At 46.3% G+C, this 25,393-nt stretch overlaps 1 protein-coding gene across 1 annotated transcript; it reads right to left on the reverse strand.

Moving 5' to 3' along the window:
* Window positions 1-9,154: 9,154 nt before the first annotated feature.
* On the reverse strand, window positions 9,155-25,330 carry RTN4RL2 (reticulon 4 receptor like 2; the record flags this gene model as incomplete). Its single annotated transcript, XM_078646379.1, has 2 exons — window positions 9,155-10,977; window positions 24,833-25,330. Coding segments are annotated over 2 exons (1,323 nt in total), but the record flags the coding sequence as incomplete, so codon positions are not given.
* Window positions 25,331-25,393: the final 63 nt, after the last annotated feature.

Consider the following 25,393-nt stretch of genomic DNA (forward strand, 5'->3'; position numbering starts at 1 on the left):
ATATATCAGTACTGGCATTTGTGTTGTTTCTTTAATTAATAGAGGGCCTAGCCTTACTGATTATGGGACAAACCCTGTGAAGTTTCAGTGTATCTTGTAGATATGACACATTCCCGCCCTTTTCTTTTGATGCACGGCAGTGCTGCAAGATTTCGTGAGAAAGCAAAAGACACACAATTGATGGACGGAATGCAGACAAACCAAAACATTCACCCCCAGTCAAGAGATCTGGGTTTAATACATGTTCCTTTGCTCACCACACCACCCCAGTTTGGACCCAGCCATATGCAAATCAGTCTGACCCTGTGCCTCATGGGAACAGTCCAGCCCAAACTGCCAAGCCATGTCTTTCCTGGACCGGAATCAAGCATCCTAGGACCGGTTTCTGGCTAATCACCCGTCACCAGCCAGTATAGCTTGACTCCAGTGGTGTGGAGAGCATGGGACTCACGTCTGGGCATACCCTTGCCACATAGGGTGAACAGCAAAACACACAAGATGATGGACGGAATGCTGCACAATGGCAAAACATTCACCCCCACTCAAGAGATCTGGGTTTAATCCATCATCATTCTTTTGCTCACTCTGCCACCCCAGTTTAGAGCTGGCCATATGCAAATCAGTCTGACCCTGTGCCTCATGGGAACAGTCCAGCCCGAAGTCCCAAGCCATGTCTTCCCTGGACCGGAATCAAGCATCCTAGGACCGTCAGGCACTGCCCAGCGCCAAAACCTTGCAATTGAAGCCCAAAGTTGATGAATCAAAAAGGTGGTGTTAAGATTTACAGAATTAATGAACTGAATGAACTGAAAAATGTCAACGCTGCTGGTGAATCCTACCAAATGAAATGACTTTCTAGAATTATTGGCACAGTTGGATCATTGTTTATCTGAACGTAAATCAGAAAAGACAGGAATACTGGTAGGCCATCGAAGACAGACGAGAATAGAATATTGGACACTCCTGACCCAACGTCACTAGATAATCTGGAAGGGCCTATATCTGAAGAAAAGAGAGAAAGGAAGTGCATCAAAGGTTTGTGGTTGTTTTGTGCCAAATGTAAATGTAAATGTATTGCGACTTATATAGCGCACGTATCACCCGAAGGCATCAAGGCGCTTGCCTTGGGAACCCGTCCTGGCTTTTTCCCTGTGAGATAACCCCTACTGGGTATCCCCAGGGTGAAAGCCAGGCATCCCGCAGCGGGTGGGCCGCCGTAGTGGAGATTAAGCAACTATTGCCCAGAGTTGCAGCGTGGGACCCCATGATTAGAATAGGCACCGAGGCGAGAATTATCGAGTCCGTGGACATTTTGGGCTCAGGACCCTGCCGCGTCAGGAATTGAACCCTGGTCCCGGGCCAGACCTCTGCATCAGGGTCTGCCGCTCTAATCAGTGAGTTACACTCCTCCACTCCTGCCAGGGCAGGATATGTTATAGAAGGCTTCAAGGGTTAATCCAAGACTTTTCAAAAACAGGCGGTGGCGCTGCCGCCTACGGACAGGTTACAGGTGTTGGACAGACCTCTGGTCGGTTGTCAACACTATGGAAACAGCTCTGGTGCACATGGTAATTGTTATGAAGATGATTTTGCCAGAAGGACTTAAAAAGGTGGTTTCGGGATTCTGGAGCTCCTGGGAAGTATATGGTCTTACAGTGCTCAATCTTTACACATTTCTGTCTTTAAGAAAAAGGTCCCTGAACATGTGAAGGCAGAGGAGGGTTTCATTTGATGTCTGTGGTTTGTAAAGACTCAGCAAATGTTTTGGGAATGATCACGAGAAACTAAGGGCCTCATGTATGAAAAGTGTTGCATTGCTACGTAAAAACAGCGACCAAAGCTTTTCAGTGCGCCCTCCTTGCGACACCATGGATGCGCTGTATTTATTGTAGTGAATAAGGGTGGGCAGAGTTGGTAGAGCGGCACTATGTGTAATTCCGTGGAGTTGCCTAAAAACTCCATGGAATTTCGCTCAGCCCTACGCACGCAGCTGACCCCAGACTGCCGCCTGCTTTACGGCTTACCTCTGTCTGCTGTGGCGATGATCAGCAGTGTTTGCAGTCATTCCTGGGCCATAATGAAAGTGAAACCACTTTGCTGCAGGACTTGCGAGGACTGTGCATGCACGCGCATGGGGAGTGGAGACATTAACCCGGTCTCCACTGTCCATGCACATGTATGCGCAGTCCATGCGAGTCCTGCAGCGTAGGGGTTTCCACTACTGAGGACGAGGACACAGGAGGAGGACAGCCCGGCCAAAGAGAATGCCACGCTGAGATCCAGGTAAGGAGGACTCGGGCAGGAGCAGGGCTGTAGGGGTGGGCAACAAGGGCAAACACCGCCACATGGTGGACTCTGAGTTTTTTGCCAAACTCCGTGCTCCGCTGGGGGCGCAGAGTCAGAAAAACATTGCGAACTCCGCTGGCAGAGCAGAGTTCACCACCCACCCCCTAGTACGGTGCTCCATGTCGCAAGGATTTACAGATACGTCAGTATTCCTGACATAGTCTGTAGGCGCCAAAGTGGTACATTCCTGGGGTTTGTCTAAAAAAAGATGAAACTCCAGCAATGTGTCCTTTCACATGGGCAAACCCCATGTGAAAGAGCCTGCGTCAGTCTTATGCCTACTGAGAGGCAGTCGTAAGGATTCGAAGCAGTGGCGTCCAAGAAGTGTCGCAGTGAAATCTCATATGTGACACTTCTACGAGTCTTTTTTGTGTGCACATTATACCTGTCCTCTACATACATATATATAGTAAAGGCCGGAGTTAAATACAGTTATGAGGCTGACTCTCTCACTCTTCTCTCTCTTTCTCTCTCCCTCTCTCTCCATCTCTCTGTGTTTCTTTCTCTTTCTTTTTCTCTCTCTCCATCCCTGTCTCTCTCTCTCTCTCTCTTTCTCTCTCTCCATTCCTCTCTCTCTCTCTCTCTCTCTTTCTCTCTCTCTCTCTCTCTCACTCTCCATCTCTCTCTCTCTCTCTTTCTCTCTCTCCATTCCTCTCTCTCTCTCTCTCTCTCTCTCTCTCTCTCTCTCTCTCTCTCTCTCTCTCTCTCTTTCTCTCTCTCTCTCTCTCTCACTCTCCATCTCTCTCTCTCTCTCCTTCTCTCTCCTACACTTCTTATGCTCTTTCTTTAACCTGGGTTCTCCAAAGCCCCTTGTTCTACTCATATCTTGACTCAAAAGACGGACATCATTGGCTTTGAAGTTGAGTCTCTCTGTGACACCTCCTTCACTGAAGCTTCTGTTCCCTGTCTATGGAAGGAAGTCCCACTTCCGGTGACCCTCAGGTACCCAGCACCTTTTGCCCAATATCTCTTGTGCCCTTTTCACCTAAGATACCAGGGAGGGAAGTGAATAAGCAGTTCCCAGAAGCCTTCTTGATGAAGCTCAGGATCTTTGGTCCTTTGCACAGCACTGAGCATCCTTCACCCTACGCTCCGGCTGCCCTGATGCATGGATTTGGTTTCTCCTTCATGTCACATGTGGATGATACTCACTTTATCATATATGTGTCGGGAAGCTCCATTAGTGTCGCCGACAGCTTCACCTGGATGTCTTCCATTGGTAACAACCTGGGTGAAGCCCGAAGCCCCTAAACTCATCGGCGAGAAGATTGAGGGGTCGGTCTTTGGGGATCCTTACTCTCTCAGGTCTCGCTTCTGGTGGCTTCAACTTGGACGGAAGTGAACTGCACCAGTAAACATCTATTACAACGCAGGCATTACAACGTAGTGCCTTTACAACGCAGTCAGTACCAAAACTGCGACGTTACTACGAGTTCCATTACAACACAAGTCATTACAACAACTTGCTTTAGGCAATGCGGTGTTGGACTGGCGTTGGATTTTAAGTCCTCCTTCCCTACTGATACAAGGACTGGAGTCGGAATAGTCAATTAAACTATTCCAAAGTCCAGCGCTTCCCTAAAGCTAGTCATTGCAATGACTTGTGTTGTAATGGAATTGGTGGTAACGACACAGTCGTGGTATTGACCTCGTTGAATAAGCCACGCGTGGTTTTGACATGCGTGGTCACAGGTGCTATTCAGCTGCACCTCTACCCATGGACTCACCAGAAGGTTTGGCCATCGTGTGTGACTCCCGGCTCACCCTCGCCGAGCAGCTCAACTCTTTGACACTGTCTTGTGTTTCCCATCAGTGACTTCTTCGTAAAATCACCCAACTCTTGCCTGCGGCACGTCGTGAATTTGTAGTTGAGGAAACTCTTCTCCTACGTATAGACGACAGCCTTTGTTTATATCTTGATCTTCTTAAATATGACCCCAGTGGAGTCAACCTCTCCCAACCCTTCTTGGGTTGCATCTTGGTTCCACCTCAGAGCCGAGGACTGGCACCCGGGGTCTCCTCTCAAACCTCCTTGTATCCCCAGCTGAATGCTGAACAAGGGTCTGAATGTAGAAACAACCGCTTGTCGATCTGAACTGCATCTACCATGATGCCCAGGGGCGACTCTGCTGGGAGGTGAAGCAGTGTGCTCCCACACCAGTTTCTTACTTAAAGGCTCCCTCGAGCCGCTTTGAGCGGACGAGCTCTTGGAGAGGCACCTGTGCGCCTGGAGAGATACTGTGTTTCAAGAATACGGCAGCCTGCTCGGCAACCCAAAATAATTTTGCCTAATCCCTGCTGATGACAGATAATAATCCAGAAACACGTGTCCAGAGATGGCCAGCACTAATCTGCACCCACCTGAAGAAACACTCAAGACTTTCCAAGTGTACTCGCTTGTCGATCTGAACTGCATCTACCATGATGCCCAGGGGCGACTCTGCTGGGAGGTGAAGCAGTGTGCTCCCACACCAGTTTCTAAGGGTCTGAATGTACTCTCATTTATTTAGGAGCACATCAGGACACGTATTGTGCCCCTTTATGGGAGTACACTTTGCAATTTGTGGATAGTTTGAGTTCGCCCTGTCCTGGAGATTTACTTGGAATCTCATGCTCTGTTTTCTTGTAGCATTTACCACAGCCTGTCAATGTGAAGAAGAAATAACGGGGTATGTTTCCCTTGGTATTATGTATTAAATAGATGAGATACGAGTAAGAAGAAGTACGTACAATAATAAACAGGTTAGCTTTGTCAATTGGCCTTTTCCACAGTACAAGGAACCCTTCCATTAGCCTATATGTAAACAAACAAATAAAATAAAACAAAGTAGGGAAAATTGCCATCAGTGAAAGCCGAGGGTTAGAGCATACGTAGTAAGTTAATATTCCGTGCATGTTGGGATAGATTTGTAGACAGTCACAATTGACAATATTTTTCCTTTTTGTATTCTGTAAAAGGAGATATTTCTTTTTGGGCCAGTGTGCATATATTAAGGGTAGGCTGCCCGGTGAACTCCATTGCCAATTAATAAAACAGAAACCTCACATACCTTTGATTATATAATCATCTCACAAAAGTGAAAATGAAATACAGCAAGCAGTGAGAGAGGTGAGGATTTTGGGATCCTCCCTAACCTAGGGGGAGGACCAAGCAGATGCCTTGAACACAAAGAGCACATCTTTCTGAACGATTCGGTGGTGGTCCCATCCTCCTAGGACCACTCCAAGCACAGGTATGGCCAAAAATACAATCCTAACCAAAGGCCCTGCAAAGCATCATGGGACGAGATTAGCAGTGGGCAGTGAATATTATAGTATCCAATATCAAAACATTCCTCAAGTGGCAACGCTCTCCTGGCTCAGCTGAGAGCTAATACTATAATATTAACTAAACTCTAGAATCTCGTCCCATAATGCTTTGCTGGGCCTTTGGTTGGGATTGTATTTTTGCCCATAGCTGTGCTTGTGGCGGTCCTAGGAGGATGAGACCACCACTGGATCGTTCAGCATAATGAGCTCTTTGTGTTCACGGCATCTGCATGCCCTCCCCCTAGGTTAGGGGTGACCCCAAAATCATCACCTCTCTCATTGCCTAATATTTTTCAAAGTTCACTCTTGTGAATTAGTTATATGCTTTTTTAGTAAGTAACGGTTAACTAACTCCGCTATGTGACGGAATCTCCGCAATCTAGGTTGTACGTAAGGGTGCGGGGTGCGAGGTCAGCTAAGTGCAGGCAAATTTGATGAAGAAGGTTCTATGTTTATTTGGGAGGTTGTTATTGATTTATTTCTGCTTTAAATATGGCAGCTGCATGTCTCGCAGGGCTGGGGAGTACATTTCTGCGCTGTCGTGTCGCCAGGGTCTAATTCTCCCTGTATATTTTGTGAAAAAGTGGAGGAGGCCTTGTTTCCTCCAGAAAATAAAATAATTCATGGTGCCTCCTCATTGTTGTTTTCTGTACTGCTGGGAATAGCTAGCCAATTATTCAAATAGTTGCTTATAAAAAGTTAGGGGTGCACAATAAAGGCAAGGAGCATGCCAATGCCAGTCGGGACAATAACCACAGTGTATGTGATTTTAATTTATTGAACTGTATTTAATTGTACCTGCCTGCGTGGGCTAAACATGTGGATAGATTCTGCCTGCAAGAGCAAGTGTTGAACACCTCTTGTTTAAAGTGAGAATCCATTGGTAGATCACGTGGAGGTTTTAGGAATAATATTAGGGATTTGTACAAATCACATGGACATTTTTTTCTCGAAGGCAGCCTAGTTTCTACTAAGCCTGGGCGAAGTTCGCGGAGATACGCTGTGAAGTGCAAAAAAACACTGTGCCATGCTACACGGAGCTCCGCAAGCTGCGGAGTGGGTTGGATAAACGCAGTTCGCTGTGATTTTCAGTACCAGGTGCTTGTCTGCACCGTGCACATCGCAAGCGAGCGCAGCTTCCTTTCTGTCTCTTGAGTCAAACAGACAATTTCTCAACGTGAGCTGTCGCGATCATAAGCGACGTCTCGCATTGAGAAATCTGACCGCCTACATTGAGAAATCTTGGCGTGAGGTTGATTTTCCAAGCTTGTGCTGACCAACTTCATGTTAACAATCATGAACGAGGAAAAATCTCGCCGGTAGGTGAATTTTCCTCGCTCATACTCAAATTGACGTTGACGAGCGTGAGCGAGGAAAAAAGTACGCTCCGCACAAGCTCCGCATAATGCAGAGTGCGGAAAACTCAGCGAGCGGAGCAGAGTTCACCGCCCAGACTTAGTTTCTACAGCAGAAATCGTGGAAGCATGTCAACAAACAGCTTCTTGAAAACAGCAGCACAATTAAACATGAACTCCAACAGAAACAGTGGTTTTAATTAAACACGCCACAAACAGACCTGCAAACATATCGCCTTTTAATCGGTCTTCAGTCCTCACAAATACGTTAGACAGTAGTCTAAATTAGGTTTGCATTAAAGTGAAGAATGAATGTGATAATGTCTGTAGCACGCGTCCAGCTCCTCATTAAAGCCAATATGTGTTTGTCCTTGGCGCGAATATCCACAGGACTCCAGTGGAGGTCTTCGTGGCCACCGCAGCACATGTAAAGCCCCCAAAGTTAATCAATACACAAAGTTTGTGGGGCAGACTTTCTGAATTTTGCGATAGGTTGTTTGGAGAAGCATGTAAGGTGAGTATAGCCCTCTTCAGTGATGAAAGAAAGATGCTCCTGGTAATACAAAAAGAGTTTGATTTCTTTTTTTATAGATACCCCTCTTTACACACAGGGTCATATTTTAAATCAAACACTCCTTGACAAATCTAGCATATTTAGCACCGCTTTATTCCAGGAGAATGTTATGATGCTCCGTTCCTTCTTCGCGCCCCATGTTCTCCTCATTGGAGCAGCGTCACTGTGTATTGCATCAGCTTCACTGTTTACAAAATGGCTTCCTCCTCAACAGCCACTGGTCACATCCTCAGCACACTCCTCCTTGATACCTTATCTGTATAGGTTATCCGTGACTAATGACTGGCCGGCAGCCTTAAGTTCAGTCCGCCTAGGAACTGAATAGAACCGTGTGGTCCTAGACTTGATGAGAATAATAAGTATTTTGTAAAGCGCTTTAATCCCAATGGCTAACACATTACTGTCATCCTACTGACTGGTACATACATACAGAGAAGCCAAGCCTCACTCATTGCGAGTGAGACTCACACATTGGAGGCTAGCTTCAATTCTCACTGATAGCAGTTTATTTCATGCCATACCAATGTCATACCTGGTGGAATGATCAGATATGGAACTCTAGAAGTAGAGGTGCACAGAGTTGCATGCACTGAAGCTTCCAGGGGATGCAACGGCTTCAGGAAGCAATCGCACCACGGGGGAGCCCTGCTATAGACCTCTTCTCCGGATGGGAAGAGAAGATTTTGACACATCAGAGTGTCGCTTGACTGCCTTTGGACACCTTGACTCTACTATAGTGAGGTTTTGATGGTATTCAATTTTTTATATATATTTTTATTTTATTGTTTATTTCACTGATGTCACTTCCAGTCTTGTCAATAATGTCCACACTTTTGTTCTATTATTGTGTATAATGTTGAGTATGCTAATTAATATTTGTCACTCCTAAACATCTTAAAACTCGCGAGCTCTGCATTTGAGAATGTGTAACTGATATATGTGCGCATCAACTGGCATTTAGATCAAGGCGAAGAACTTAAACTACTGTCCTTTTTCGCAACAAAAAACAATGGTGTGCTTCCTGCCTAAACTGTATGCCTTGGGATTTGTGTACTCTTTTTATGAAGCTCAGAAAGTGTAACCCTGAGTAAGGAGCACAACAATTTGTGTGAGACCTTACCCAAAGATGTGTGATGGGGCACGGTATACCCTAAGCGAGCCGAGCTCTGAATCTTCACCACGTTGAGTCGCCAAGTGTTCTTATTATAAACATCTGCGGGCTGCTGTTTGCCTTTAATGACAGTGCTCCTCAGACACTTGTTCCACTCACACTGCCCTTTGTGCAAATTTTAGTCAAGGTGAAATGCGAAAACGCAGCATGCTTCTGCGGCGGCCATCTTGCCATGGAGACGCGGGGAGGATTCTGGGAGAACATTGGAAGCCAAGATGCCTGTTAGCCCTTATTAAGGCACAATGCGGGGCATGCTCGCTAACTATGTTGCCATGCTCTAATAACTGTGTAACCTTTGTAACGACTTAACCTGTAACTGTGATCTGATGCTCATGTAAAGCGCTCTGATACCTCCGGCTCTAGCCGGCGCTATATAAAACCTTTAAAATAAATAAATAAATAAATAAATAGGAATGGCTCTAAACGGGGTTAAGCAAGGCAGCCATTTTTGGGCAACGTGCTTCTACATCGACGCAACAAGAGCGGGTCGGGTACACAAAGAAGAAACAGAAATATCTTCTTTATATTACTAGCTAATGAGTGCTTTGAAAAAATAGAGCTATTATTTCTTAGTAATTTGAAAAAAATGTAAGGAAGTTTCTAAGTGACTTCGTCTCTTCAAAAGGTTAGTAATTACTACTTGTTTAATGGAATCTGAAAATAAATAATGCTTTATAGAGCTGGAGCTTCTCAAGGTTTTCTGCTGAAATAACAATTCAATATTTAGAAAAATACTATGTTCCAAAATGGCGGCTAGATTTCCTTCAATGGAGTCTAAAAATAGACCAGAGGGTCAAGTGGAAGTCTCACCCACTTGTAAGCTGCGCCATCTTGTAATGGCTTAGATCCCGTACAAACCAAGGTGCGCCTCTCAGATTAAAAAAAATATTAATTTAATGAAAAGGTCATCTTCAACCATTAAACATTCCTATTTCTGTAAGATCCATTACTACCACTAGTGCCATTAAATGTGATGTAACAGAAGGCCACAGTTCACTCTAAGTTTCTATAGCAGCTTCTCGTTGACGGGAGAGTTTCAAATAGCAGCTTCTCGCTGACGGGATATGTTTTGACGACAGAGGTAAAACGGAGTACGCATTTATGTCCTGAATTCAAAGTTTCTAGAGAATAGACTTCAAAAAGGCAGTTCTTGAGTATGGAAAATCAGGTTCCTTGACAAATTTGGTCAATTTTCTATTTAAAAAATCAGCTCTTTATATGTCAGACTCTCTCTTGCTTTGGGTTTGCTCGTGCCAGCCCAGTCTCTCTTCCTCCTGCAGACCAAGTCGCAGAAAGGGCAGGCCAATACACGCCCTTTGGCCTCTCCCACCGCAGGGGTCCGGCCAGCACCCAAAGTTCCAACGGTGCAGGGGAGCCGGAACTGATCCCGGGTTGGATCAAAGCTCTCGTCGGTTCAGTACCAGGAGGCAGAGGTGAAGCAAGATGATGAGGTGGACGGTCCAGGCGCTCGCTTGGGACAGGCTTAAGCTACCGTCAACGGGACAGTCTAGCCCTATGCAGTTCTGCAGTTCTCCCTCACTCCCGTAGCCCCCCCAGTAGTCCTCCTCGGTAGGGCCATCATACTTTGGGCTGTAGATGTCATTGGATGGAAGATCCTTGTAGAGAGTCGACGGGTTGGGAACACTGCCATCAACTCTCCCATCCCCCAGCCCGTAGAGGTTGTTGGATGAACCGTTGACCCTTGTGCCGCCATTGGCGGTTTGAGCACCGCCGTTGCCGTTAATGACCTTGGGCTTCCACTTGGCCTTCACACCGTTCTTACCCTGGCCGTTGGTTGACCCTGGACAGGAGACGAAGTCCTCCTCTGCTAGGAAGCGAAGATCCATCCCGCGGCGCTCAGGTGGTGACACGCAGAGAACATCAGAGCTGGAGATGCGGAATTGGCGGTACCAGGTCCAGAGCGAGCGTGCGCGGCAGTCGCAGGCCCAGGGGTTGCCGTTGAGACGCAGAAACTCCAGCGACGGCAGATCCGCCATGGTGTCGCCAGATAGGTTGGTCAGGCTGTTGTTGAAGAGGTAGAGAATGGTGACTTTGAGGAGATCGCGGAAGGCCCAGCGGTGGATGACGTGCAGGCGGTTCATGTGCAGAAGCAGGCGGTCCAGGCTCATCAGGCCACGGAACACATTCTCGGAGAGTACCCGCAGCCGGTTCCCATGCAGGAAGAGATGAGTGAGGTTGGAGTTATCAATGAAGAGGTCGTCCTGTTACCAAGAGAAAAGAAGAAAGAGGTTGAGAAAGGTACACCTAGAGGAGAAGACACAAGTTTGGTCATAACAGAGCTACTTCCATCAGACCTAGTGTTAGCGTTTGCTATGTTACAAGTGTATGTGGGGGATGTATGACATTTCAACGCATGCTTTTACTACGCATGCCTTTACAACGCAGGTTTTACAATGGAAGTCGTTACAACGACTTGCATTGGGGGGCGCTGGATAGTGAATAGTTTAATTTACTATTCCAACTCCAGTCCCCGTGGATAGTAGGGAAGGTGTTGTATAGTAATTAAACTATTCCCTAACCTAGAGCGCCCCCCCGCGCAATGCGTTATAATAACTTGCGTTGTAAAAGTTGCGTCGTAATGGTAGTGCGTTGTAAAAGTTGCATTGTAAAGGATGTTCCCCGTATGTGGGAACTCTATTGGTCCGAAACCTGGATATATCAAACCACTTCTGTACACAGGGACTCCCAGGGCTCCTCGAGCCCAGAGCAGGAAACAAGACTGACCTTTGCCAACTGGCAGAGGCAGGGTGAAAGGTGCAGGGTCTATGTGAACATAGTGACATGAAAGATGAGGCTTTAGAAAAAATGCCCCAAGAATCTGGTGTGCCCCTCCTTATGCTATACTTCTCAGCCTTTTGACTTCTGGGGACCCCTAAGTAATTATTAATGGAGCCTGGGGTCCCCCAAGCATTAGAATCTGGGGACCCCCCACTGACTCATTATTGGTAGCCGGGGCCCCCTCCTAAGCACTATCGATGATCTGAACCGCAAAACAATGCACAAAAAATGCAGAAAAAAACATTTATCAAACAAATACACAAATGATGACATTTTATTTAAATTGCAAACACATATAGATAAATAAAAATGAACATTTTAATTTTAATAGAAAGGTTGGAGCTTTTCTAGATTCTATCGAGGCCCCTTGTCCTCCATATGATATTGGGGCTGATTCACAGAACTAACTTAAGACAAAACCCTAAACTTACTACTTTTGGTATTCACAGAAGTTAGGATTTTGTCTTAAGACAGACTTAAGACAGACTTAAGACAGACTTAAGACAGAATCCTAACTTAAGTCTGTCTTAAGTCTGTCTTAAGACAAAATCCTAACTTCTGTGAATACCAAAAGTAGTAAGTTTAGGATTTTGTCTTAAGTTAGTTCTGTGAATCGGGCCCATTGTGTTTGATGCGCGTGCACTGCTCCCACGAATCAATCTGAGATATTGATTTAATTTGTAGCCTTCAGTTTCAAATTCCTTCACATTTAAAGTACATTTTAAATTTTCAATTGTACATTTAGGTTCTTTATTTATATATGCTTCATTAATTTGTTAATAGTATTTAATTTTCCAAGTAGTCGCAGACACCCTGGGGAGGCTCCGGAGACCACCAGGGGCCCCTGAACCACTGGTTGGGAACCACTGTGCTATAGTATAAAGGTCATTTTTCAGTTCCTTTGTTACATTTGGTGCCCATCGAGGGGGCACCTTCGGCCTGCTACCTTACGCTGGGAATGAAGAGACTATGGCTCGGGCCAGATCAGGCCAGCAGACCCTGAAGTAAAGGGTGCATGGGTAATACTAGGACCGCCCACCGTCCACCACATGAGGAGGCTCTGGGTGGACTCTGTGGACATGGCTGGTAAAAACCACAGAGCTATGAGAGCAGTGAAGAGTTAAGCAGCACTGCAGACAGGTCAGACATGTTTCCTTTCTTCTAGGAGAGGGTCGACACAGACTCTACACCCTGCTGGTGGCTTACCAGCTGCACAATGGTGGCCTTCCTGAACATCTCAGCGGCGATGAGGTTAAAGGGAGGCTTTTAGTGGCATATTTACAAAAAAGTCACTCAGTGCAGCAAGTCACGATACTTCGTTGTGCTGCGTGACAGGGAAAGGGCAGCAATGCGTTGTATTTAAAAGAATAGGACACATTCCTGTTCTTGCCCCTGTGCTGGTGTCATTTTGGCAGCCTAGCGCCAACCCAGCCACCCTAGCAGCATGGTGCAAGGGGGCCTGCGTTGCTGACAGGGTTGTTTTTATGCAGGAAGTAATGCCTTCCTGTACAAACACAATCCATAGAGGAGTTTGCCTCTTTCAGAGAAAGTAATGAGGAGAAATGAAGATATTTGAGTAAATCAAGGCAGCTATTTGTGCTGATTTACCTTGCTGAAGATTTGTGAGGCCGCTCAAAGCCAACGCAATGCGTGGCTTCATAAATCTGACGCGAGCCTTGCGTCATGCACGTACCACTTTGTGTGGTACAAACGCGACACAAGGCTCATGAATATGTCTCAAAGTATTGTGCAATTGTGCACGGCATGGAGGCACGTGCAACTTTACATGAGATAAAGGAACCCTATGGGCATCATTTATTGGGGTTTGGCATAGGGCGGCCCAGCAAGTCTCCTTGCTGTGCTGTCCTACGTCAAAGTGAAAACGCAGTCATGCACCGTATTTATCTAACCTGGAGCATTCCTGTCCTTTTCCCCGCTCTGGGGTCCTTTCGGCAGCCTAGCGCCAACGCAGGCCCCCCTGCATCACGGTGCAAGGGGGCCTGTGTTGTCAGCAGGATTGTTTAAGTGTAGGAAGGGGCACCTTCCTGCACTTAAACAACCCTAGGAGGGTTTCCCTTCTTTCCATGCAGCACACGTGGAAAGAGGAAAAAACAAGGAGAAATAAAGTGATTCCTCCTCCTTGCGTCTCCCCTTGGGGGGCGTACGGTTCTGGTGAGAGAGCACAAGTTTGGGAAACAAATGTATAAGTGCGCCATATTTACAAGCACGTAGTTAGTTTAAAGACGTTTTGCACACGGGTGTTTTATATCTAGGAGTGAAATATACAGAGTGTTTTATATTCAGTAGCGAACTGTATAGAATGTTAAGTAGAGTAACTATAATTATAACGGTGTGAGATTAATGTAGAAATGTTGGAATATATGTGAAAACCTCATGTTCTCATGTTAAAAGAATCATGTCCGAATTAAATGTAATTTTGAAATCCAGATTAAATGTGTAGGCCTCAGGGCAATTCACAGCAAACCTAAACGTGCTGCTAAAATAATGTGAGATAAGGTTGACGTGGTTCTTCCAAATGTATTATTGAACTTAGGGTTAAAAGTATATGCTTTATAGATGTGTTATTTTAGAAACGTATGCTAGTTAAGAATGTTTGCTGTTTAAATCAAGTTAACGTTTTAAGAGTGCAGGGACCTGCTTCATGTAAATCAAGTAGGCCTGAACAGATAATGACATGTCGTTTGAACCGCCATGTGCTCGTTAGGGAAGAAGTCGAGAGGTGTCCAGCACAGAGCTTGGAGTGTGTTTTATGACTTAAAGATATGGTGGAGTCTGGAATTTGAGGCCCACTGCAGGACGAGCTGTATGCAGGTGCGAGGGTCCTAATCAGCTCGAATGAAAGGGACTTTGTTCAGTGGCGCCTTGCGCAGGCCTGTAGGAGTTTCCAGGAATTTAGGGGGTATCGGCGCATTGGAGAAGAAGCCTGGGAACCAAGGTCAACTTTAACGAGGGTCTTCAAGAGTACCATCATGGAGTTTGCCGCGCACAGAGATACCACGTGAGGGGCGTCCCAAGGGGCGTTCCTATCAGAAATGTGATTTGGTATTAGGGAAAGAGACCCGGGAGGAGAGCAGAGCAGATGATTTTGGGAGCCTAAGAAAGCGGATGGGTAGGCAGATAGGCTGATCAGGAGAGACCCATTATCAGAGAAGAGACAAAGAGAAGTGCGTGATCTTCTTAGGAAGTCACCACGGCTGACACCTAGAGGGGTAAAGATCTTGCTAAGTAGGGATGTCACTTAGTATAGTGTAGGGACAGACTAACCTTAATTTTCTTTTCTGTAATGACTTTGAGATTCCATTTTGACAACCCTTATGGTTTTCGAGATTGTACTTATTATTCTGTTTTTCAGACTTAGACTATTCAAAAAGTTCATGTTCATAGTGATACCAATTTATCTTTTGAATCTCATTTTGAGAAGTTTGTATCTTCAGTTATCTTTGACTTTATATTAAATCTTTGAAACTTAAAATTTGGTCAGTGGTCCTTTAGAGTGGTGTAAGTTCTTAAGGTGATTGACTTATTGTAAGATTACCTTTTACTCAATGACAGGTACCAACGATTCAGTCGACTTAGTTTGGGATTTGGTAAGGTAACCAGTAACCAGAAATCCCGCGTTAGCAGTTGGTAGCAGAGTGAGGATGGTTATCTTCTTGAGGAAGGTAATCTAGAGAGGTTAGTTTACCCCAAGGCCCGAGACGCCGAGAGACGAGCAGCGGAAGAATCGTGTGCCGAAAGGTGCAGACGGTGCGAGAAAAGCAGCAGTATCGGAAGAGAGTGAGTATAAAAAGGGTCATGCGTGAACAGATTGCGGTGTTTTGTGTTGTATTTGTATTGTAATGTCTTGCGGAGTTGAATGCCTGTAGTGTGAATGAGAGAAGGTTGTGAGCGCGCGCAACCTGGTAAACTGGTAACCTGGTAAACGGGTGAACTGGTGAAATCTTAAGTTCAGGCCAGAGCTTAAGTGGTTTTGGGTGTATCGAACATCCAGGGTAGTTGTCGACCATAGTACGGAGGTCACGAGGTACCATTGACCGCCGTGGATCCAAGATAGGGGGAGTGTAAGAGTGAGTGTATGAGTAACGGACGCTGGTCGAAAGTTACTGTGTGTGAGTAACCTATCGGAGAAGGCGATTGTCTGGAAGTAAACGGAAAGATATTTCGCCAAGTTAAGGTGACAACTACAGAAAGACTGTGGGCGTACAGTCAAGAAAGGTGATCGCTTGGACGGAAGTAATCATTTTTTTCAGAGTATGAATGGGACGCGTGCATGACCGAGGAGACGAGCTGAGAAAGGAGGGGAACTGCTGCGAAGGGGGACGGGTGACGTCCGCTAGAGCCGCGCTGTGATTGAGCGGTTGGTGTGACGTTAGCTAGAGCCGCGCTCTGGTTGGGCGGCTAGAGTGACGTCGGAGGAAAGTCGCGTACGGATAGGCCAGTTAGTGAGAACGGCGCTGAGATTGGTGGAGTGTCATCAGGAAGTAAACAAACGCAGAGAAAAGAGAAATCATGAAGTGTTTTAAGTGTTTGAAAGGGATTTTTAAACGTAAACGAAGTGAACATTATTACGGGGAAGAGGCTCCGCCGGAGGGTACGCCAGCTCATTATATGGCAACGAATGTGGGGCTGCATACCATATTATGGATTGGGGCTTGGAATAAGCTTACGGAAGGGAATGAGGAAATGCAATTCCCGAAGTACGGGACGTTTAAGTTAGAGGTGTTACATCGGTTAAAAGCAACCATGTCCTCATTGAAACCCTCACCTAGACCAACACAGTTCGAGGCCCTTAATGCATGGATTAAGGCTGCACACGACCGAAATTTGAACAGGCGTCAACAAAGGCTGACGCGATCGGTAAGGGCAGTGCGAGATTCCAAATGGGATGAGGAGGAAAAGCGTTGGAGGGTACAGGCTATTGAGGTGGAAAAAATGTATCCGATGAGGGAGGTGGCAGGAGGAGGAGGAAACCTCATGGAAGAAGACGAGGAAAGCGAGTCGGAGGACAATCTGATAAACAGATTGTTAATGGATAGACCACCTCCGAGAGTGGGGTTGATAGAAGATAGAGGGCTCGCAAGAGAAGATGGGAATGACATAGAGGGATATACACCACTCCCTATATCGGAATGGACACCTATCAAAGGCGGAGAAATACCTCAAAACAACACTGTACAGAGTGTAGTGGGAAGGTTTGTAGTGCAGAAAACGCCAACCACTGAAAGGGCTGAGTCTGTGGGATTGCCAGACGCTCTTCAGGTGCCTGTTACCATAGGACCCATAGTTTCGATCTATAACCCTGAGAGAGATAGAGAGGAACAACAAAGACAATGGGATAGAGAAAGGATTGAGATAGAAAGAAGGAATAATGTGACAAATGCATGGAAACAATTGCCAGGATCGGTAACATGGAATACCCCATTAGACACAACTGTCGGTCCCAATTCAGAACAGGGAGGTCCGAGAGGACCAATGGATCTAAGGGGACCGCGGCCAAGATCCTATTCAGAATTAAGAGCTGATTTGAGGGAATGGGACGGGTCCATAGTATCCCCGAGTAACAGGACAAGAACGGAACCAGAGTGGGAAACCAGGGGCAATGGGACTGTATCTCATTGTGGGGCCAGCGAAAGTAGTCAGGGCCGGGAAGGCAAAAGTCAAGAGAATAGAGGGGATGCACGTCCTACAAATCAGGGAGAACATCCGGAACAAAATACTAGGATTGTAGAATGTGAGGAAATGTCCCGTCTCTGGGGGAAAGGAGGAGATGAGGCGGTACGGGCTTTTCAGAATAGGTTTAGGTGCCTTCATCATACACTTGGGGAAGATGTTCAACATTGGAGGAAAGAGAACAGTGATAGGTCCCGCCATACTTCGAGTAATCAAGAATCACGGGGAAATAGTGAGGAAAGGGGGAGCAATGGGATGCCTTACTATGTACCCAGTGAAAACAGGCAGAATGGGGAAGGCGGGAAGGTGAGAAACAAGGAAGTATTTCACCATCCACCCCGAGAAGATGGAAAGGCATGGGACTTAGAGAGATGGGAACAGGGGAGGACTCCCTTTAACTCACCAGTGCCTAGACGCAGGGCTAGGAGCTGGGACGGGAGGGAGGCAGAAGGTACACCTGGACCAGAGGTGCTGAAAGCTGCGATAAAGGTTAAAAGGCTTGATGTCTCCAGTCTAAAATCCGATCTTGACGAGATTATAGAAGGAACGGTGCCTTTAGAAAGGATCGATTTGTACGAACAAGACGAATTGCTGTTCATAGCGAAGGATACTACTAGGAGAGCTAGAGCATTCCACGAGAAACTATCTAATTTGGCCGACAGGTATGCTGTAGATTTATCTAGGACAAGGGCACTACAGAGTAACCATAGGTTACAATACTCAGACCAAGACCTAGATGAGAAGAGGACTACTGGATTGAAAACTCACATAAGGGAGTTGATATCTGGGATAAGAGTGTGGAGAGAACTGGACAAATGGGAAGAAAAGTGGTCGAAAAAGGGCACGGTTAGGCGAAGTACAAATGTGATGACTCCTGAGGGAAGGGTAATGCAGATGGAGGCATTCCCTTTGCGAGAAATATCAAATGGAAATTATGTACATGTGCCCTGGAGTAGAGGAGACTTAGCTGCATTTACCAACTCATTTCCGAAGTTGCGGGACAATCCAGTAGAGTGGTATAAGCAGGTAGAAAGGTTTGTTAAAATTTCGAAGGTATTGTGGATTGATTTGAACACGTTGTTTGACATCGTGGTCCCATCTGATCTGTGGACCCCTTGTAAGACTAGTGTCGAATGGCCAAATGCTGAACCATTGAGGGATGCTCGAACTAATGGACCATCTGAGATTGTCATGCGAAAGTATGAAAGGGTAATAGCTTGGTTGAAAGATAAGGTACCACCACAGGATATAGATTGGGTAAAGATAGATCGAACAAGGCAAGAACCGAAAGAGACCGTGCATGAGTTTTATGAGAGGTTGTTGAAAACATTCAAGCAATACAGTGGACTTGATGTAATGGATCCCAAAGATATAGGACAATTTGTGTCAAAATTTGTCTTGGGGTTGAGACCTGACATTTGCTTGATGATTCAACAACATTTAATCTGTTGGCAGAATAAACCACTAGATGAGATTCTACGTTATGCACGATACTGTAGTGATGAAATAGACTCTAAAGCCAAGAATCTAAAGGAGAAATTGATGGTGGTACAAATGCAGTCCGCCGGGAAGGGTGGCCAGCAGAAACAGGGGATGGGACGAAAGCCAAACGGTCAGAATAAGGACAATGAGGAAGGGCAGAGACCTAGGATAGACTTTGCCACTTTAAAGAAAACGACAAAGTGTCATCAGTGTCACCAGGTGGGGCATTGGCGACGCGAGTGTCCCTTTAACCCGGAAAATGGAGAGCTAGAAGTAGAAGAGCAGGTCCAAGAAGTCCCAAAGCAAAAGGTGACAGTTCCAAGCAGTAAGGCGGCCAAAGGGGGGACTTCGGCTCCACGGGCCCAATTCCCACAGCCACCGAAGATAGCAGCTGGGGGAAAGGTCTTTAAACAAATGCCTCTGTTTATCGAGGAAGAAAAGTGTTATTACATTGATCCATTGACAGGACAACGGGTGAGCAGTGAAGAGGACTGTACCCTCGGGGCAGTCCTAGAAGTGGATCAGAGAGGGCCATTTGTTGAGGCAGAAGTGGCAGGGTGTCCCACTACGTTCTTAGTGGACACTGGGGCTACTCGTTCGACTCTGAGATCAGCGGTGGTTCCAGACTTGCCAATGTCAGGGGAAACAATTCAGGTGGTAGGAGTCGCAAATAAAAGAATGACTAGTCCTTTGACAGAACCAGTGTCTGTGAAAATTGGAAACCACATGAACGAACATCAGTTTGTGGTTTGTGACTCGAGTCCGGTATGTCTGTTAGGAAGGGATTTGTTGTGCAAATTGAACTGCACCATATACTGCACCCCGCAAGGAGTGGAGGTACAGACTACCGACGAAGATGCTACTTTTAAGGTGGCCAATTCGAAATCTTGTGTAGAACTATATCCTACTCTGACAATAGAAGATCTTCCCCACGACCTACGAGATGCAGTGGCGTCAGAGGTATGGGATTTCACAGGAGAAGAAATAGGATTGATTAAGGGGGTAGAGCCGGTAAAAATATTGGTAAAACCAAATGTTGAGTTTCCAAGAACGCCTCAATACAAATTGTCACAGGAAACGATTGCAGGAATAAAGCCTGTGATCGAGTCAATGATTCAACAGGGAATACTGAAGGAAATTGTGGGTAGTCCTTGTAACTCCCCGATTATGGGTTTGCAGAAACCTAGCGGGAAGTTTAGGATAGTTCAGGATTTACGAAAAATTAACAACATAGTTGTTTCATGTTGTCCCGTGGTACCGAATCCATCAGTGATACTGTTTCAAATACCATGTCAAGCAGAATGGTTCACAGTGATAGATCTTTGTCAGGCTTTCTTTTCAATCCCATTGGATGAAGAGAGCAGGTACCTTTTCGCTTTTAAAATGGAAGATCGCGTTTTAACATGGTGTCGAATCCCACAAGGATTCACAGACAGCCCATCCATCTTTAATCAGTTGTTGAAGAAGAATCTTGAGAATCTAGTACTGCCACAGAACTCGGTTCTGGTACAGTACATAGATGACCTACTTGTTGCGTCAGAGACAGAGGAAGCTTGTAAAGCAGACTCGATTGCCTTACTGAACCATTTAGCTGAAAATGGACATAAGGTATCTCCGAGCAAGTTGCAGTATTGTCTGACAGAAGTACAGTATCTAGGGCACAGGTTAGAAAAAGGGAAACGTAAGGTGTCCCCAGAGAGGATTGAGGCGATAATGAAAATGAATGCGCCTACAACACAGAGAGAAGTTAGAATGTTCCTAGGAATGGTGGGTTATTGCCGACAGTGGATAGTTAACTTCTCACTGAAAGCAAAGCCCTTACAGAAACTGACGCACAAGGAGGTGAGTGATCCGGTACCATGGGACGAAGAATGCTTGGTGGCGTTCTTGCAGCTGAGAGACGATTTGTGTCGTGCTCCGGCTCTGGGAATGCCCGATTACGATAAATCATTTTCACTCTATTGCTGTGAGAGAGAGGGATGTGCTTTGTCAGTCTTGGCACAGACCCACGGAAACGCCCATAGACCAGTTGCATATTTTTCGGCTACATTAGATCCAGTAGCCGCAGCGTTGCCCGGATGTCTCAAATCCGTTGCTGCAACGGGTGTCAGCATTGAAAGGAGCGAAAGTATTGTGATGGGACATCCAGTGGTGGTGTATGTACCACATTCAGTTGAATTGTTAATGACCAGGACGAAGACGCAGCATCTGACCAATAGTAGGCTCATGCGCTACGAGCAAGTTATTCTTGCCGCAGAGAACGTGACCCTCAGGAGATGCTCTGTCTTGAATCCTGCTACTTTGATGCCATTACCTACTGTAATAGAAGGCGAAGGATGTGAAGACCACGATTGCCTTGATGTGACTGAACTATGCACGAAACCCAGACCAGATATTGTGGATGAGCCATTGTCTGACCCCGATGAAATTTATTTTGTTGATGGCTCATGTTTAAGAGACGATACTGGTCGGTTGAGAGCAGCTTATGCTGTTTGTACCATTACTGGAGTTGTGGAAGCCGCTTGCCTGGAAGGAGTACATTCCGCACAGGTAGCAGAAATTATTGCCCTAACTCGTGCCTGCATAGCAGGAAACGGAAAGAGAGTCACCATCTACACGGACAGCCAATATGGTTTCGGTGTGGTTCATGATTTCGGGCAGTTGTGGTCTCAGAGGGGTTACATGACCTCCTCTGGTTCGCCCATTCGAAATGGAGAATTTGTGCGGCTGTTGTTAGAAGCATTACAAGGTCCAGTTGACATCGCAATAGTAAAGTGTGTAGCTCATACTAAGAATACAGATTTTGTGTCACAAGGCAATAGATACGCTGATGAAGTCGCACGTTACTGTGCGGAACAAAATTATTCTTTCTCCAAGGTGGAAATAGAAGGTGCAGAAGAAAGGACAGAATTAAGCATGATGTTAGAGACCGTGGATTCCTGGGAAGATTTGAGGGTAATGCAGGAGAATGCACCAGAAACTGAGAAAAGGGCATGGGAAACCGCAGGTTGTGTGCGAAGTGAAATGGATTTTTGGGTTTCAGCAGATGGGAGAGCTGTGTTACCTGAAGAATTAGCTAATCCCATGGCAAGAGAAATACATGGTCCAGTACATCTAGGAAGGGATGCTATGATGAGAGTGTTTAGGCAAACTTGGTATTGCCCTAAATTTAGAATAGCAGCAGAATCAGTATGCAAGCGATGTGTTACCTGCCAACAACTGAACGTAGGCAAACGAACACCAGTCACACTGAGTCACATTGGGAGGTCGGGGGGGCCTTTCAATAGAATGCAATTAGATTTCATCGAAATGCCAAGGGTCAATCGCCTTAGGTATGTGTTGGTGATTGTATGTGTATTTTCCAGATGGGTTGAAGCGTACCCTACACGTAGGTGCGATACACTCACAGTGGCTAAATTGTTGCTCAGGGAGTTGATACCGCGCTTCGGGGTGCCTGCCTCTTTGGAATCTGACAGAGGAAAACATTTTAACAGCGAAATAGTGAAGATGTTGTGCTCCACACTGAATATCGATCAAAAGCTGCATTGTAGTTATCGACCAGAAGCTTCAGGAATTGTGGAACAAGTGAATGGCACGTTGAAGAATAGATTGGCTAAAGTAGTGGCATCCACATCCTTGAGTTGGCCAGATGCTCTTCCTTTAGTGCTCATGAGCATGCGCAGCACCCCTGACAGGAGGACAGGTCTTTCTCCCCACGAGATCCTGATGGGGAGGGCCATGAGACTTCCTACAGTTCCAACTACTGCCCTACTGAATATTACAGATGATCTGATCTTGGATTATTGTAAAGGACTGTCTGACGCCATCCATTCTGTGTCCCTTCAGGTGCATGCGGTTGAAGTTCCAGCATCGAGGAACCTGTGTCATGACCTGAACCCAGGGGACTGGGTGTTGGTTAAAAAGCACGTCCGGAAGAACTGCCTAGATGTTCGCTGGCGTGGGCCCTTTCAGGTAATCCTGATAACGAACACCGCGGTGAAGTGCGGGGGGCTGCCAAATTGGATCCATGCATCCCATACTCGAAGAGTTCCAGCACCTCTAGAAGGAACAGCTCCTATCCCAGACGAAAGCCCGGAAGTGGAAGAAGAATCGCAGAAAGGGATTGAGGCGGCTGAGGGGGTGTCGGAAGAAGTTGGGAACGCAACGGATTCAGAAGAAGAGCGAAGGCAGGACGGCAGTGAGACGGAAGACGCAACTGAAGGAGAGAGCAGAAGTGAATACGACTCAGACTCAGATCCGTATCAGAGCGACCAAGAACCAAGTGAGAGGACAAGGAATAGGAGAATAAGGCTTGGAGCTGCCACTTGGCCAGCAAGGAGAAGAAGGCTAAGTTTGAGGTCGGCCCAGGAAGAAACGCTTGCTCCTATATCCGAAGACTCAGATCCAGAAGAAGATATCCAGGATCAAGCCGAGGAGGGTCTTAGAAGATCAAGGAGGGTGCGAGTGCCTAGCAGAAGATACTCTACTCCCGACTGGACCTACCTCGTTGCAGATGTCTGGGAGACACAGAACAGGGAGGATCAGGGAAGTGGAACTGGTCAGAACTGACCCGATCATCACAGTGCAAATAAGGTTTCTACTGCCAGGAGCGGAGACCGAAAGGTTGCTGACACTCAACATCGTTCATCCTGCTCTTCTGAGCGGAATAAGAAAATTGATTTTAGAGACAGTTGAGTTTCCAGTTTGCTGTTCACGATATCCAATATTGGAGGGAACTCTTCTTCGTTTGGAAATGCTTGAGCGAGTAGTAGAAATGCTAGGAGCGCTTATTGTTGTGGATTAATACCATATTACGAATGTCTTCAAAGGGGCGCAGAACTGGAAAGGTGAAGAAAGTGATCTTGATTAGAACGGACCCCTTTGTAATTGTGGATGTAGAACTGATAGTACCAGGAGTAGAAATTGAAAAAACGCTAACTCTCAATTTCGTCCGTCCACTTGTCCTGAGCGAGATAAGGAGAATAATCCTAGAAAAAGTTGACTTTCCATGTTGTGGTACGAACTGCCCAGAACCAGAGGGAATGTTACTTCGGATGGACATTTGTGAAGACGTAGTGTCCCTCCTTGAGTCATACATAACTTCAGACGAAAATAAGACTTTTGAAAAGAAATTGTAAAATTGCTGCAAGATAACCTAGCGCCGAGTGGAAGAAGAAAAAAAAATGGTAGGGGTTTCATTTTAGTGGATGGAGAAGGGCTAGGGTTGTCTATTTTCTACTGGACTTTGAACTGTTTTGCGGAAACAAATTGTCAAGCTTCCAAGTGTTCAAAAGAGAGACATTGCAAGAGAGAAAGACTTTGTTTGAAAAGAGGAAGAAGTTGATGCGGGAAGAACGTCCAAAGCGACACTGTTTGAGAACATGGAGGCTGGTAACCCGAACCGCAGGGCAAAATGTATAGTTGTTACACTTTTAGGAGTAGTGATTTCTCTTATAATTTTAGTGGTAACTGTTTCATTCCTAGGCACTTACTCATTTTGGTATTCACAGAAGGCACTTACTCATTTTGGTATTCACAGAAGGCACTTACTCATTTCGGTATTCACAGAAGGCACTTACTCATTTCGGTATTCACAGACGGCACTTACTCATTTCGGTATTCACAGAAGGCACTTACTCATTTCGGTATTCACAGAAGGCACTTACTCATTTCGGTATTCACAGACGGCACTTACTTATTCACAGAAGTTAGGACTCCTAACTTTAGGACTCCTAAATGCCGTCTGTGAATACCGAAAGTCTTAAAGTTAGGATTTTTCTCAGTTTAGGAGTAGTAAAGTTAGGACTCCTAACTTTAGGACTCCTAAATGCCTTCTGTGAATACCGAAATGAGTAAGTGCCTTCTGTGAATACCAAAATGGTAGTAAGTTTAGGATTTTGTCTTAAGTTAGTTCTGTGAATCGGGCCCTGTGGTTGGAAGTGTGTTGTCTTTGTTTTGATTCTATGTGGGAAGTGTTTTGATGCAACCCATGCTAGAGATTTCCTGGAAGGTGGCACAGTAAAAATCATGTCCCGTGTCCCCAAACTCTATCACACTATGTCGCCCCCATTGACCTCCTCAATGAGTGAGCGGCGCTCTGCTCACCTGCAGGTACAGGAGTAGGTTATCCTGTAGGTAGAGGTACTGCAGACTGTACAGCCTCCTGAAGATGAGGCTGGGCAGGCTGGTCAGCTGGCAGCGGTACAGGTGCAGCGACTGCAGCCGGGACAGGCCCCGGAAGGTGTCGGCGTCCAGCGCCCTCAGGTGGCGGTTGTCGCCCAGGTCCAGCTCCTGCAGGCTGCGCAGGTCCCAGAAGGCCCCGGTCTGGATGTTGGTGACGTTGTTGGAGTAGAGCCAGAGTTTGACGGTGTGGGGGCCGAAGACGCCCACCCGCAGGTCACTGATGAGGTTGTTCTGAAGGAAGATGCGCTGGGCATTGGGTGGGATGCCCAGGGGCACCTTAGAGAAGTTATGGGACTGGCAGCTGACGGTGGGGGGTGAGAAGTAGCAGGTGCAGAGGCTGGGGCAGGTGGGCAGGACAGGGTGGCAGGCCAGGAGGACCAGCAGGATGTGGACAGTGGCACGAACTGGGCCTGGAATGGACAGAAAGAGAAAGAGAGATATTAATCAATCAGTCACTCAATCGATTAATCAAGCAATATTTGT

Source organism: Lissotriton helveticus, chromosome 1_1, assembly GCF_964261635.1.
Source record: "Lissotriton helveticus chromosome 1_1, aLisHel1.1, whole genome shotgun sequence".
Classification (NCBI taxonomy): Eukaryota; Metazoa; Chordata; class Amphibia; order Caudata; family Salamandridae; genus Lissotriton; species Lissotriton helveticus.